We start from the raw sequence: 17,367 nt of genomic DNA on the forward strand, positions 1-17,367 counted from the left end.
CTATTGAAGTAAGCTTAAATTAAGTGGAAATCAGAATTCTTGGCATATGGAAGTTGCTAAGAAGCAGATATAGAACACGCATGAGTTCTCTGATGGCCTGGGAAACATCTGCCCTTTGGAGAAATCGGCCCTTTGCCAATTGGTAGAGCACATGCATCCAGGCTTTGCTCTCATCTTTCTCAGTCTGTAAGGTCATATTTGGAGGCACATCTTTATTTCTGGTGTTCAACTTAGGATGAGCTGTAAAGGTTTTGTAAGATGTTCATCTTGTAAGAAATGAAATTAACTCAGATACTCAAGCATTCTTTATGATTTTTCCAAACCATCTTTCGAGGCACTAAGGCCCCGAGGTAGAAGTGCCTCTTTCCCAGATCCCACAAGACCTTAGGCATCAGATTTATTAAAGCAGTTTAAGTTGCTGGGATACAACTACTGTGCAACCAAAAAGAGCTGATTATCACATCAGTTTGCCCCACTTTAGGAAAGTCCAGTATATTAAAGAAAACCCTCTCCAAAGTTAAAAAGAAGGTAACTGGAAGGTCCCAGTGATATAAGTATAATGACACATAAAGCAATGAATGAAATGTAAAGGCATAAAACCTTTTCAGGTTCCAGACCACTTGGAATTACTCCCCTACACTACATGAAACCTGACATTCTCTCAACTCAATATTGCAGAATAACTTCACCAGAACTGATGAAAAGAACATTGCACTGCAAAGTCAAATGAGACTTCCAAGATCAATTCCATATTTAACTAGCTAAGTAGTCTCAAGCAAATTGCCTAACCATTCCTCTCTGTGCTTCAGTCTGTTCATCTGTAAGATAGGGATAATAATAGCACCTACTTCATAGGTTCACTAGGAGGGTGAAATGAGTTAATATATGGGACTGCTCATCACAGAGCCTAGCAGGGGAAACACCCAATTCTTTATGCTAACTGGGCTTGGTACAAGAATGAAGATACCTTGAGTGCAAATTTTCCATTACCCTTCATTAAGGCTAAAAAGGGAGATAAAACCTGGAAGCCCCAGCTCATACAGCCCTCTTTCCCAAAGTGGAATGAACGTGCCCCCTTCATCCATGGTGCCTGGCAAGCTCTGCCACAGGAGGATATAACAGAAGGAAGAAGAAAGCCTTCCCCTCTGCAGAAAAGAGAAACAAAAGTGGAAGAAAATATACCCCAATTTTCTCCTCTCCTCCCTGAGAAGTGAGGATAATGTCAGGGTCAGAGGGGAGCTACAGTCCTTATGCCCCACTGAACACTGTGGAAAGATCACTTCTTGGGCTGCCCCTCTCACCAGCCTAGGGCACAGTTACATCCTGTAGCTGCACAGTGTAGCCAGGCTAAGGAGACCAGAAGTTGAGATTACCCCAGCTGCCCTTAATACTCATGTAGTGAAGACACAGCAGGTTAGCTACTATAGCAGTGGCCACATGGTTCTGTAGCAAGGGCTGGGGATCAGAGCCCAATGTCAGTGCAGCCAGATGGCAGAGCAATGAAGGTGAGCCTGAGCCAGTGGGTGCATGCCATGCCACTGCTCTCCGCTAGAGCCAAAGATGGAGATCATGAGTTAATGAACCACATATACATGCAGGGAACACCACTCATGTGAGCATAGGACACTGCTCCCAGAGGACAGGAGGCAGAATATAGCACACCAAAGAACCTCTGACACCACGAGACTAGCTGTATCACAATCCTTCCCCCAATCATCTACACAGACACCATGTGTACATCTCCTCTGCACAAGCAAGTCGTAGTCTGAGTTTAAAATGGCGACCACTCCCCCACCTGACTCAAACACAAAATGTGGACAGTTCATGAGAGAAATGTCCCTACGATTATGTGTGAAATATATAAAGATAAAATCAATTATCACTAAACAAATATGAGTCCCATGGGGATGCAGGAGTGAAAAAAATACAACTCGGTTAGCGAAATCAAACTTAGAACATGAAAATATAGGCTTTCTAAATTCTCACAACTGTGGACAGGACTATAAATTTGATGCAACTTTGGAAAACTGTTTGGTACCATCTCTATAAGCTAAAGAGGGCCTACCCTAATGAATCATTCATTCCACTCTCAGGTATTAACCCAAGATAAATAAGTGGTTTTTTCTACCAATAGACATGTATAAGATGTGTTCAGCTGCCTTATTCACCATAGCCTAATACTGGAAACAGACGAAATGCCTAACAGGTGAAGAATGGGTAAATAAATTGTGGGATATTGTACACTATAATATAATTTATCAATAAAAAAAGAAGGAACTGCTCCTATAGATGGTAATACGGATGAATCTCAATACATGATGAGGAGCAAAAGAAGTAAAATTCATAAGAGTATATACTATATGATTCCATTTATACAAGGTTCAAGAACAACTGAAATTAATCTATGGGGTTAGAATCAGAATAGTGGCTACCTGGTAGTAGGAAGTGAGCAGAGGAGAGGAGGTATTAGCTGGGAAGAGGCATGGAGGAGCTAATGGATTCTGGAATTGCCCTGTGACTTCATCTGAGTAGCAGTAACACAGGATAGATATAGATAAGATATAGATACAGATAGATGTAGATATAAATATAGATAATGTAGATGTAGATATAGATTTTGATTTAGAAATATTGTACATAAAATTTTTACATATATAAAAATGTATGAAGCTGTACGGCTAAGATTTTTGCTACTTACTACATGTATTTCATACCTCATTATAAAAGCTTCAAAACAACACACGTGTACAGTCTTTTCTACTTCAATTTAAGGAAGCAAGGTGTGAGAGGAATGTGTGTTACCCCAGGGGGGCTGATCTACACCCAAACTCTACAGGGCATCATCTAATGTACGTTGGAAATAAATGTAGACTTCCCCTGGTCACCTCTGATAGAGGGTTCCTCTCATTTACCTGGGCCACCTCTAAACAAAGATCTCTAGATGCCATGAAATGGACAACTAGAAAAAGTCATAGGCTGTGGTGACTCAAAAACTGAATTACCTTAAGAAATTTTATTATCCCCTAAATAACAGATCAAAATAATTATTTTAGAGATGTGTGACAAGGAACCTGGAGTGGCAGAAGGCGTGCACCACGCATTTATGTTGAAACTATCACAATACTTGGGCCAAATCCTGAGGGACCTAGAAAATCTGAGTCTTCAAGGGCAAGGACCATAACCAAACCAAGAATAAACCATGCTGGGTGCCCAGGTGCCAGCAGCTCTATCATCCACTGATGACTTAATTCTCCTTCCTGCTCTTCAAGTGTTGCAGAAATATTTAAGCCAAGAGTCCCTTAATACTTTAGACTCATTGTTGGTGTTTATGCTTTTTAAGTCATAGATCTTTTTGAAAACCCGATAAAAGTTACAGGCACCCAGAAAAAAGGTATAAGATGTTGCATATATCTTGAGGTATCATAAGTAATACTTAGTAGCTCCTAACTATGGAATGGAAAAAAAAAACTGGAATTGTAAAACTACTAAGGGGAGTATGAAACATTTCCTCAATAATCCAAACCAGTTAGCAGACAGTAAGTGTAACTTTATTTATACTATGGCTAAAAACTAATTAGTTCCTTATATTACTTTATGTTTAGCTGGAGTTATGCTTAATAAATGTGTTAGTAACACTAGACATCTCGTACTATGATCTTGCTTTATTTTTTAATGAGCAAATGAGTTAATAATTGTTTATTAAACAGAGTCCATTTCATAAGAAAAATGTATTTTTGAAATATGCAGTAACAACATAGGTTAATGCAAAAGACAGTATAAATGCATTATTGCTTATAACTCATTATGATTCTATCTGATTTAAAAGAGTTGCATAGGCCGGGCGCGGTGGCTCACACCTATAATCCCAGCACTTTGGGAGGCTGAGGCGGGCGGATCATGAGGTCAGGAGATCAAGACCATCCTGGCTAACATGGTGAAACCCCATCTCTACTAAAAAAAAAAAACAAACAAACAAAAAATTAGCCACGTGTGGTGGCATGCACCTGTAGTCCCAGCTACTCGGGAGGCTGAGGCAGGAGAATGGCATGAAACCGGGAGGCAGAGCTTACAGTGAGCCGAGATCATGCCACTGCACTCTAGCCTGGGTGACAGAGTGAGACTCCATCTCAAAAAAAAAGAGTTGCATAAGGCAATTACTATAAATCTTGTTGATGAACATAAAATATATAAACATGTAAGGTGTTTGACAATCACAATACAACAAAAGAGAGAAAATGGAGCTACACAGGAGAAAAATGTTATATACTATTGAAATTGAGATAGTATTAATCTGACCTCTATTGTGACAAATGTAGATGTTAACTGTAATCCCAGGGCAACCACTAAGAAAATAACTCAAAACCTATTTGTAAAAGAAACAACAAGGGAATTAAAAGACCATACCAGAAAATATCTATTTAACACCAAAAGCAGGCATGAAAAATAAAGCAACAAAGAGAAATAAGATATACATGACAAACATAAATCCTGTCTTTTCAGTTAATTATGTAAAATGTAAATAGACTTAATACTCCAATTAAAAGGCAGAGATTGGCAAAATTGATCCAAAAAATCTAACAAAATACTGTCTATGAGAGACAACATTTAGATTCAAAGACACAAATAAGTTGAAAGTACAAGGATGAAAAAGATATCTCATGCTGCCAGGCATGGTGGCAAGTGCCTGCAGTCCCAGCTACTCAGGAGGCTGAGGCAGGAGGATTGCTTGAGTTCAGGAATTCGAGGCTGCAGTGAGTTATGATCATGCCTGTACTCCAGCCTGAGTGACAGAGCAAGACCCTGTCTCTTAAATAAAAAAAAAGATACATCATGCAAATATTATAGTAACCAAAAGAAAACTGGAATGGCTATAACAGTATCAGATAAAAATAGACTTTAAGACAAAAGTTACTACTAGAGACAAAGAAGGACATTTAATAATGACAAAAAGGTCAATCTATGAAGTAGATATAACAAATATAACTATGCACCTAATAAAAGAGCACTAAAATACATGAAGGATAAACTGACAGAGCTGAAGAAAGAAATAGACAATTCAACAATAATAACTGAAGACTCCAATACCTTAGTTTCAATAATGGATAGAACATCTAGATAGAAGATCAACAAGAAAACAAACCAACTCATCCTAACACACATCTATAGAACACTCTACCCAACACAGCAAAAAACAGTTATTCTCAAGCGTACATGGAAGATTCTCCAGGATAGGCCATATGCTAGACTATAAAATGAGCCTCAACAAATTTTAAAAGATTAAAGTCACATAAAATATTTTCTCCACCTACAATGGATTCACTGTCTATGCTTAACAGGAACAACTATGGGCCAATATATGTCCCCAGGAGAGCCCTACAAGGACTTAGGTCTCAACCTATAGTTTAGGAATGCCAGTGGTCCCCATGGTCACAAGCATTTTATAAAGGGATGGAAACAGAACTCTGGATACCATTTTCCTAGAGACTCTCAGAGAAAATATTGTGTTATAAAATCTGTAGGTTAAAAAAGCAGGATGTCTTACACAAATGTCTCATATATTAAAGAATTACAGAGTAATTACAGAGAAAGGTATTACACTGTTCTTCAACATCCTAGGAGTGCTGCCATAAGTTGGGAGATCCTCCCAAGGTTTGGACCATCTACCCTATTTAAAGGTTTGTAACCATTATCAGATAGAGGAAAAGATTGTCTGCTATGAAAGATTCTCTTCCCTAATTTAGGATTCCTTCCAAGCTGCAAATCACCTGAAGCTGATTATTCCTAAGTCCAAGACCACTGCCTGCAAAATAATCAAGTCAATACCCATAATTAAGTCAAGTTGCCAGCCTTAATTATATTTCTCTCTCGCTCATTCACTCTCTCTCTCCTTCCCTCCTTCCCTCTCTGCCCCACCCCCGTGTACATTATATACCAATTCATTGGAGATATATATATGTGTGTGTGTGTGTGTGTGTGTGTGTCTGTGTGTGTGTTAAAGAAGCAGGATGTCTTACACAGATGTTTCATATATTGAGGAATTACAGAGTAATTACAGGGAAAGGTATTACACTGTTCTTCAACATCCTAGGCAGTGCTGCCATAAGTTGGGAGATCCTCCCAAGGTTTGGACCATCTATGCATCTATGCTATATATATACATACATACATACATACACACACACACGTGCAATTGATTAAATGTTGATTAAATGTTAGGCATCCAAATGCAATTAAGACTTTTAAAGACAAAAGCATCTTTATAGATGGGTGACACTTAAGAATTTGATAAGGGCTTTCTTTTTTTTGGATTTCTGATGGTTTAAAATAAGAGACCCTTCTCTCAACAAATCCATGAAAGCATACTGGGTTGGAGTTTTCTGCTGTTGTAAAAAAAGGATTTTGGATGACAGATAGTTCAGAGGGCAAGTCAGCTCTGAACCAGTGTCCTGGCTCTGTGTCAAGGGGGCAACTATGCCCCCAGAAGGACCCTTCAACAGGTAAGGGTAAAAATCTGATCAAACAAACGAGGGATTGCTACCACAGCAGGACCATCCCAATTAGGGTCCACTTTGCCTAGTTAAATATCCAAATGATAGAAGAGATCATTTATAAGGCCAGTGTCTGCAGTCAATTCTCTATTCTACAGTTATTATTTATGCTCAAGGAGTAAGGACAAAGTGTCAGAGGTATAGAATGCTTCCTGACTCCTGTAATCAGCACACCCTTACTCCTCTTGTCTGATGGCTACAATTCATTCTTAGGATCTTAGCTTGAAATCTACCTACTTTAAGTAACTTGTGTTCAAATCCTATGACTCTAGATTAGTTCCCTAGTTACATACTAAACTGTATTTTTATCATACTTAAGTTAAAATTACTATTTTTAACTAATAACTACGTACTTAGTAGTGTGTGCAAAAGTTTATCTCACTATCAACTCCTGCTGCTCTGTATGCTCAACCAGGACAGCTCTGTCAACTGCTATATTATGAGTCTCTAGCAAGTGCCTTCCACATATTAGATTCTCAATAAATGGCTCTAAATAAATGAATTCTACCAGATTGACTTGACAATAGAATAGATAACTAATAAAGCATATGAATTTAACATCCTTTACTCAAAAACTTTTAGGTGCCTTGATAAAAGTGCATTTATGCATGGGTCTATGCTTATTTTATTAAATCATTATAGGCACGTAAAGATAGGGAAAAATCATATATATATTTATTAATTTGTTAAATTATTATATATTCAAGCGCTTCCCATTTATGAACTCAGCTTTCAACTAAATAACTGCATGAGAGTAAGTTGTAAATGACCAAAATGGTGGTTTTCTCGTTTTTGTACATCTGTTCTAAGTAGGTTCAGGGTGATCAAAATTGATATATGATTATCACATAGCAAATATTTCAAAACTAAGATCTTATCCATGGCTTTATACGACATCATTCCTCAGAAGAGATTTGGTCAATTTGTGTTCAGGAAGTACATCTACAGCCAAATAGTACACTTAAATTTAGATTTCAAATCAATAAGAATGATGTTTCAGCATTTCCATGTGGAAAGGTGGCCCACAGATGCAGTCTCAGAAAATCGTGATTATTATCACTTCAATTTTGCATGATGCTGTATAGATGGTCTTACTATATTCTTTCATGGGTAAATTCCTTAAACTCTGTGGTGACAGCATTTCCATTATGTAAATGTTAGCCATTTACTGAGAATGTAGGAAAAATGATATCTGCAACACCAGGAATCTTTACATCTTTTGTCCCTTTTACAGGAGCCCACTGGGCCCCTTATTTTCTCAGAAGTTCTATGCAGGTGGCCCCTAGTGTAAATGGCTAGAAAGTCTTTTAAAATTGTGTTTGGACAGTAAGGTGGAAATTTCCAGACTTTAAAATATCAGAAAAATGCATCATTTTAAGAAAGATTCTTTCCCTTCTCTACTTATTTTCTCCTAAGGTACTTCACAATATTTCCTGTTTGAAATTTAGTCATATATATGAATGCATGTAATATATGTAACTATATATTTGTATGTATGAATACATACACACACACACACACACACACACATCCTCTTAGATGAACTGCAATGGCCCAAAAGATAGTCAACTTACAGGAATGGATACCAGAGGTCCGCTAGGGTAGTGTTTTTCAAATTGTGGGCTTAGAATAAATTTAGTATATCCCAAAGATAATTTTCTCAAAAGTGGAAGAGTAGAGTGGAATGAAATAGATAATTCTAGGCACAATGTGTGAGGATACTGAATCTTTCCTAACTTTGGAACACGGGCACTATAAGCAAATCTTGGGGGAGGGGGAATTTGTATGTGTATATGCACAAGTAAATTTGAGAATGGCTTGTATAATTTGGGAATGGTTTGTATAATATTCATGGATATTCATTTGTAAAGAGCTCACATATGTGGAGCTCAGACATACTGAAGCTGAGTCTAACCCAGGAGAGAGAGGCTTCCAGCCCCTGCCTCCACCCTAAGACCCACTGGTGAGGGCACCGTACTGTGCTCTTGTTCCCTGCAGTGCTCATCCAGGGATAAGAACGGTATCCAAATGCTGGACTCACATTAGGGACCCTTTCTCACAAGGCTGTAGTAAAAACCACCGACTCATTTAAAGAAGGGAAACTCACCCTGGGTTCCTGAAATTATCACAAGAGACAGAGACCCCCGGGAGGAGTAAGAGATTTTCATAATAATTGGGTAGGAAGGAGAAATCATTTAATTTGAATATTTAAAGAAATGGGATCTAATTTCATACACCAAGTAAAGGGGGCCATATTGTTTATACAAATATCTCAGCTATGACAAGTTGTTTGGTCTATTAAAAAAGCTAGTTTTCAAATGTAACCAAATATGCTTGTGTTAAAGGAGAATGGTAACTTTTATTAACGTTAAAATCTGAGTTCCTACAGTTCTTATTTTCTGTTGTACTCATTCCTAGAGAAAGAAGGATACATTAGTATATATATGTTTGCATTAATAAAAAAGGCAGAAGAAGGAAACTCTACTCTGTTAAGAATGTCCCATAATTATTATTTTTAATTTTTGAAGTTTCTAATACAGCCAGAGAAAATAACCCTAGTGGAAAAGAAGGCATAAGCTTTGTAAAACATGATGCAGGCAACAAAAGAGATTTCAGATGATCTGAAAAAAGAGAAACCCCGATATGTCTCAGAGATTTGGTCTCTGAAGTGTCCTCGGAAGTAAACGTGGCCATATAAACTACTCTTCTACAGATGGGCCCTGGGCCTCACAGTACAAATCTCCTTGACAGAGGAGGATCTTCCTTCTCCCATTCTTTTTATACACGCACACCATCCACGATGTTTCTCCTTGAGAACGAAAAATGCAGGCATCGGCAAAGCGACAATTGAAAAAGAATCCAAATGTCACACAACCAGACAGATGGAAGGAGACAACATTGTTTTCTTACCATATCACTCAATCAACATTGCGCCGAAGCACATGACTCTGCCAATATTTGACTGTTTGACTCACAAATATGACAATTCCACATGATTCAGCCTAATATTTATAGCATTCCCACCATGTATAGAATCCATAAGGGTAATTATATTTGCTGTACTATTTTCACAAAATGACAAAGTAAATGACGATGAAACCCTTATGATAATTTCACAAAAGTCACAGAAAGAATCGTGGAAGGATTCTTTAAGACAATGTGTTTGCAGGAGTGGGAAGTTAACATGCAAGGATATGGAAAGGCAAATCAGTACATCGTCACTGAGTACATACAATTCGCAAGATATTTGGTCCTTGTCCTCAAGTACCTACAATTTAGTTTGGAAGATGTAATGCATGAAAAAAAATTGCACCTAAGACAATTATATAATAATCACTTGGGACAGAGAAAATGACACAAAGAATATCAAACTGGGCAGGTCCTTAGAATTTAAATAGTCTAACTCCATTATTATTATTATTATTATTATTATTATTATTATTATTGAGATGGAGTTCGCTCTGTCGCCCAGGCTGCAGTGCAGTGGCACAATCTCGGCTCACTGCATCCTCTGCCCTCCCGGTTCAAGCGATTCTTCTACCTCAGCCTCCCGAGTATCCTGCTCACTACAGTCATGGTAAAAAAAAAAAAATGTTTAAAGGCAGTGCTTCACTGATTTAAATATTGCATAGAGGTCAAAGAGAGTTAAGACCAAATAAATGCCACTGGATTTCACAAATAGAAGAAGATGGGCAAAAAAATAAATAAATAAAAATAATAAAAAAATAAATCCCAGAGAGATCAAGTATTTAAATAAAAAGGCATCTGGTTAAACATGGCAGGCTGACTGCATGGGCTTATTTCCATCTCATTCTAAAGCCCAACTAAAGCGACAGTAAAGGAATAAAAAATTATGAACATACAAGGACAAGAACAAGAAAGCCAGCATTAGTGAATACGAGAGTTCCATACATTTTACAGATGCTAAAAAAGATGAAAGAATGGAAACAAGTCAGCAGAACAGAGGAAACTATAAGGAAAAAAAAGTGTGCCTGTACAGGAACAACCAATGAAAAAGCAACCAATTCTCACCGCACAGTTACACACACAAACACACTCAGGGTTAGGACCTGGTCCCACCACACACCACACACCATAGAAGGTAAGAATGAAGCACAACACTGACAACAGGGGACTGTCTGAAAGCCCGGGAATACAGGATACTTGAGATTTCAGGTCCATTCCTCAACCCCAACACTGGCAAAAGAAGACCCAGGATGACATGTATGCAACAGGTCTACAGAAAAATCAGCCCAGATTACCACAAAAGGGCAGAGGCTTCCAAAAAGGATATCTCCAGGATGAGAAAATGAGCAATTACATTATCTGATATATTGAACCTCGAACAATAATATTGATAAACATTTGACATATCTGATGAAGCAAGAAGAAACAACTTTTTAAAGTTCATTTAAAAAATAAGCAAATTTTTAAAGGCAAGGCAATTATTAACTCCAGGAAAAACAAAAAGCTGCATGAAAAACTTAATCCTTACATAAGACTTCATGAAAACTTTAAACTGCCACTCATCAAAGGGTACCACTAAGAAAGTAAAAAAGCAAGGCACTGTCTGGAAGAAAATATAAGATGTCCACCTGATAAAGAACTCATATCCTGAATACATAGAAAACTAAACAGCAACAGAAAAAAGACAAGCAACCCAAATAAAATACTGGCAAGAGACTTTAATGAAACTTCACAAAAGAAGATATCAAAATTACCAATAAGTACATGTAAAGGTGCTCATCAGGGAAAAGAGAGTAGAGTAATTTAAAAGGTATGACAAAGAACAAGAAAGGCAAAAGAAATGGTAGGTAACTGGGATGGAAGAAACATTCTGTTACTTATCTGGGTGGTAGCTATGCAGATATCCATATACATAGAAACTCAAGAAGCTGAACACTTAAGATTTGTGCACTTTATTCAATAAAAATTGGACTTCAATCTTTAAAATGTAATCTTTTGCAATAACGATTTTTGTTCAGTGTATAGGGGAAGAACTAGAGGAGAAATAAAAAAGTTAAATTTACATATCTTCACCATACATTAAAAGATAGATCAAGAAATAGCTGTATAAGCATATTTTTGAGAAATCTCATGGTTAGCACTATTGCCTCTAACAAGATTGTAGGTTGAGGAGAGGGGAACAGGGGACTTTTATTTTTCTTTCTTTTTTTTAAATTTTACCTTAAGTTTTGGGATACATGTGCAGAATGTGCAGGTTTGTCACATAGGTATATGTGTGCAATGGTGGTTTGCTGCACCTATGAACCCCATCATCTAGGTTTTAAGCCCCATTTCAAACTATACTACAAGGCTACAGTAACCAAAACAACATGGTACTGGTACCAAAACAGATATATAGACCATTGGAACAGAACAGAGACCTCAGAAATAACACCACACATCTACAGCAATCTGATCTTTGACAAATCTGGCAAAAATAAGCAATGGGGAAAGGAGTCCCTATTTACTAAATGGTGCTGGGAAAACTGGCTAGCCATATGCAGAAAACAGAAACTGGACCCCTTCCTTACACCTTATACAAAAATTAAGATGGATCAAAGACTTAAATGTAAAACCTAAAACCATAAAAACCCTAGAAGAAAACCTAGGCAATACCACTCAAGACATAGGCATGGGCAAAGACTCTATGACTAAAATACCAAAAGCAATTGCAACAAAAGCCAGAATTGACAAATGGGATCTAATTGAACTAAAGAGCTTCTGCACAGTAAAAGAAACTATCATCAGAGTGGGAGAAAATTTTTGCTGTCTATCCATCTGACAAAGGGCTAATTATCCAGAATCTACAAAGAACTTAAACAAATTTACAAGAAAAAAACAACCCCATCAAAAAGTAGGCAAAGGATATACAGTTTTTCATGATAAGCTTTTTACTAACATATTTTTTAACTGCACACACAAAAATGTTAAACAAATATTAAATATGTGATTATTTATATAAACCTGGGATGGAGAAGGTCTTTCAGGGACGCCTCTGTGAATATCATTTATTTTGCCACCCAGTGTCCACTCCCCATTCTGTACTCTAAGTTCCCTACCTCCTCCACTAAGAGTCCATATCGTTCAGGGGAATCTTCATTCCTGGCTTTCGCACTGGCTCGTGACTCAGGCCCAATTCAACCAGTCCAACCCGTGGTCTTGGCCCTTGCTCTCAGAGATGTTTTTTCTTCCAGAGATAGGCACAAGGCCCAGTTTGGGCCATTGAGAGTTATACCAAAGAGTTCTGTAAAAATGCTGAAGGAGGCCAGGCGCGGTGGCTCACGCCTATAATCCCAGCACTTTGGGAGGCTGAGGCGGGCAGATCACGAGGTCAGGAGATTGAGACCATCCTGGCAAACACGGAGAAACCCCGTCTCTACTAAAAGTACAAAAAAAAAAAAAAATTAGCCGGGCGTGGTGGCAGGCACCTGTAGTCCCAGCTACTGGGAAGATCGAGACCATCCTGGCTAACACGGTGAAACCCCATCTCTACTAAAAATATAAAAAATTAGCCAAGCGTGGTGGTGGGCACCTGTAGTCCCAGCTACTGGGCAGGCTGAGGCAGGAGAATGGCATGAACCCAGGAGGTGGAGCTTGCAGTGAGCCGAGATCGCGCCATTGCACTCCAGCCTGGGCGACAGAGCGAGACTCTGTCTCAAAAAAAAAAAAAAAAAAGCTAAAGGAAAGATATGGTCTGCATATACTTTTATATATACATATGTATAAGAATATGTATATAGGCTAATATAGGTAAGATATTCATATATCTTATGTGAATATATAGCTTTTATTCATTAAAAGCTAATCTAAATTTATATGTACAAGAACCATATATAAATTGTTAGATATTATTATTATTAGCAATTAAATTCCTTTTTTCCTTAAGCCAGTTTGGGTTGAGCTTTCTGATACCTGCATGTAGCAGGATCCTGACTAATTCAACCACACAAAAGAGAAACCAGACAAAACCAACCAATAGATGTAAGCGGATATACATAAAACATCAACAAAAACATTTTCTCAGTAGAAATCACCAAACAATTTAAAAGTAAATAGAAAAGGAAGAAAGAATGGTTGTAACCCTTAGGCTTGATAAAGTTTTTGCCCTTACTAATAACAAGACAGAATTGCTACAGAAAACGGGCAAAAATATAAAAGCACAATTCAAGAATAAAAACATGAATGCAAAAAAAGTTTGCTTTTTAAAAATCAAACAAATGAAATTAATCATGAACAAATTTTATCCAATGACATAGCTAAACATTGTTTTAAATTTTATTATCCAGAGTTGGCAAGTGTCTCATGGACTGCTGATGAGAATGTAAATTGGTACACCTTTCTGGAAAGCAATCTAGCTATAATAAAAATAGGCAAACCTTGGACGCAATAAGTCTTCTTCTAGGAATTTATCTAAGGAGATAATTAAAGAGGTGTGCAAACATTCTCCCTACAAATTTGCTCATTGACTTGTATTTCCATATAGAAACACTGGAAAAATGAATATTCAAAAGATAAGGCATTCAGTATAATCCATACATTCCAATAGTGTTCAATAATTTAAAATATTGATGGAAAATATGTACATGTATAGAAGGATGTTCATAATTATGAAGTGAAATAAACAGGTCTTCAACTATACAGCAACGAGCCTGTTTTGGTTGTATAAATACATACACACATGGAAAAAGATCTACTCAGATACATATCAAATGGTAGTAAAATTTCCGAGTAGTAGAATTATGTGCTTCGTAATTTGCTGGAGTTTTTTTCTGCTTATATGTACATTTCAGCCTTGTGTTTTTTTTCTGCTGACTAATACATTTCAGCCTTTCTCCAGTGAATCTTCACTGACTTTCAGTAAGAAAAAAACGTATTTAAAATTCCTAAAAAGCCATGTCACCTCTAGAAGTGATTTCAGACATGCAGTTGGAGCCTAAACATATGCAAGCTTTTAGGTGAAGCACAGATGATAAGAAAGTCAAGGGAGTGGACTCTCTTTTAAGAAAATTTGGTTGTAAAAACAAGAAGCAAAGGGTCTCAAGGACATATATGGTCTATAGTTATTGGGATGAAGAGTCTTCTCTGGAGAAGAGGAAGAGGCCAAAGGTGTAGAAAGAGGGAATCACGCGGGGATATGTCTAATGGAGCCTCTGACAGTAACATACTGTGCTTTCCTTTCTCCAGCGGCCTCCATTTGGGCTGGGCTGCTTTACCTGGATGCCCACATGCCCTTTTCTCTTTGTGCCAAGCATATCCTGATGCTACACAGACTCAGAAAGGGGGGCAGAACTCACCCTGGGGAAGAGCCTATACTCTCAGCCTCTTAGTGTTTGAACCTCTATACTAGGTGCGGCAGGCACTTTTCATCAGCACCTTTCCCCAGGGAAGAAAATAGGACGCTTGAAACCCCCAAGAGGGTCTCTCACCCCCGCTCCCATAGAAGACTGACCACCATCCACAACTGCAGTCATAAAGTACACTTGACCTTGATCGTGAAAAAGTGAGTTTTGACAATTCACAGGACTTGAATGCTCCGTAAGAGATTAGGTTTTCTTTTCATTTATTTTGAGCATATTAACAGCTGGTGACCTAGATTAAGAAATAATTCAATATGTGAAAAGGCAGACCATATCACTAAATTCCTTCACAGATGGAAAGTGGATTCAGTGAAAAGCCTCAGACCGAAGAGTCAAGTAATTACTTGGAAGGCAGGAGGAGGAGTACCTACAAGTGGGTAAAATGAAGTGTGGAAAAAGGATGACAAAACCTGGCCCAGATCCCAAGCCAGCAGATCCCTGGCTACTTTCTGCACAAGTAACCCGGGCCTGGAAGGCAGCAGGCAGCCTTGCTAATTCAGCTGCGGAGGGAGAGGCAGGAGGAGGATCACTTTAGTTCAGGATGAGCTTGGGTAGATATTAAAAGAAATACAATCCTCTTACTGCATGGAGAGTGTGCATGTGTGGAGGGAGGGACTAGAGGCAGCCACCAAGCCTCTGGGCCTGGGGACAAAAGGGATCAGTGCCCCCTCTGCTCAGCAACTCATAGTCAGCCGGAACTGGGAGGCAGCCTGAGATTGAGATTGGGTCTGAAGAGGGAAATTCATTGCCATCCTGAGCAACATGGCAAATCTGACTTCCAATAAAACAGGAAAACGCTAAACACCCCATATCCTAGGGACGGAAAATACTGCCACGTGAAAGAGAACACAGTTCAAGTGATACCAATCATGGGGCTCATTAGCCGGTGTTGATTTTCAAGTACAAGGCTCAAGCTACAATATAAAGGAAATGTCCTTTGCTCAGGACACAAATGAAGACCTCAGGGCCGTCATATACAGCAGTCACCAGGGAAGCCAGGCAAGCCTGGTGCCTGGTACAACTCCCCTCCACCTGCTTTGGGCTGTGCTTGCTACGGACCTGGGTTTCATTTATGCACATCTCTGGGGAAAAAAAATAAATTACTGTGCGCAATTTACTGAGGGACTTGCAAAACAACAGAGAACCCAATTTGTGCAATCTGGATTTTTTAAAATGCAATAAAAGGTCCTTCTTTGTGCAGAAATATGCAGAAAGGAACTATTAGGTTCAGGTCATATTTATTTTTGACCTTCTAAAGAAGGACACTGGAGTCAAAAGGGACACAAACATATAGACCAAAAATAAAAGTGTGTATATCTAGATCTCTGTTTTGAACTCCAGAACTCACCAGACAGCACTGTGTGATCATGATCCTACCCTATTGGTCCTGGGAGATTTTTGGTGGCTTCTCTGTTAAATCGTTCGTGTCTACTGCACTTAAGTAGCCACAAAATCCCCCGCAAGAAGGACGGCTGCTGCCATCTCCCGCCCCGATCTGCGGGCCGCGTCCCCGCGAGCTGCCTGCGGGCGCGCTGGGAGCCGGCCTGGGGAGATGCGAGCGCAGGGAGATGCGCTCTGCTCCGGGCGCAGCGGGCGAGCTGCCGCACCTCCTACTTCTGTTGCCTGGCTTGGGGCCAGGAGAGCTGCAACCCGGGGCCGGCTCCGGGGCTGGACATATCCGGCGCCTCCGGGGCCAGGGTCTGCGGGTCCCTGGCGCTGCGTCCTCCCGACCCGCTCCCCGCGGCGCCCGGGTCGCGCCTTGCTGCAGTCACCGAGCTGAGGGCAGGGCGTCCCAGCGTCCCTGGCCCCGGCCCCGCTCCGCAGCGCGCCGCACCCCGAGGCTCGGGCCCCGCACAGCTGCAGCCGGTGCCCTCCGGCCAAGCCCCCGCCTGGCGTCCCCGGCCCCAGCCCCGGCCGCCCGCCGCTGACCTTTTCCTGCGCGCGGTTGAGTCGCTTCTGGACGTTCTTGGCGAAGATGCCCGTCTTGATGTCGGCCATGGCTGCGGGTCCGGGGAGCTGTGAAGAGCAGAGCGCGCAGCGGGGCTGGCGGCGGCGCGGAGGAGCGGGAGGAGGAGCGGGAGGAGGAGGAGAGGGCCGAGCAGGGGAGGAGCGGGAGAAGCGGCGAGGAGCCGCGGAGCGCGGAGGGGTGAGGGCGGGGCGCGGCGGCGGGACCAGCTTAAAGCGACAGAGCGGGGGCGGGATGCGTCGGGACTGGCTGTGACATGGGGAGAAGGGGCGGGGGAAGAAAGAGAAAGAGGCCAAGAAAAAGAGAGGGAAAAGCCAGAAGCCAGATTGTCTCCTCGATGATAGAAGAGTTTCGAGAGGAGAAAGGGAACCAAGCCTGGCAGAAGTCCCTGGGCCCAGGGGCAGCTCGGGGGTTCTTTTAATGCAGTTTGTATTTGGGGAGAGTGAGGGGACCTGATTCTTTCCAGCAAAAAAACAAATAGGGGAGACAA

General features: G+C 40.1%; 1 protein-coding gene across 2 annotated transcripts in view; it reads right to left on the bottom strand.

The window, feature by feature from the left end:
* Positions 1 to 17,057, bottom strand: part of AMPH (amphiphysin) — a 253,080-nt gene extending 236,023 nt beyond the window's left edge. Inside the window, exon 1 of one of the 2 annotated variants that reach the window (XM_063815323.1) lies at positions 16,841 to 17,057. In XM_063815323.1, the coding sequence (XP_063671393.1) occupies positions 16,841 to 16,909 (69 nt within the window). In that variant the 5' untranslated portion in view covers positions 16,910 to 17,057. The remainder of the gene's footprint in view (positions 1 to 16,840) is intronic. The other variant, XM_063815322.1, reaches the window with a different exon arrangement.
* Positions 17,058 to 17,367: the final 310 nt, after the last annotated feature.

The sequence above is a fragment of the Pan troglodytes genome, chromosome 6 (assembly GCF_028858775.2).
Source record: "Pan troglodytes isolate AG18354 chromosome 6, NHGRI_mPanTro3-v2.0_pri, whole genome shotgun sequence".
NCBI lineage: Eukaryota > Metazoa > Chordata > Mammalia > Primates > Hominidae > Pan > Pan troglodytes.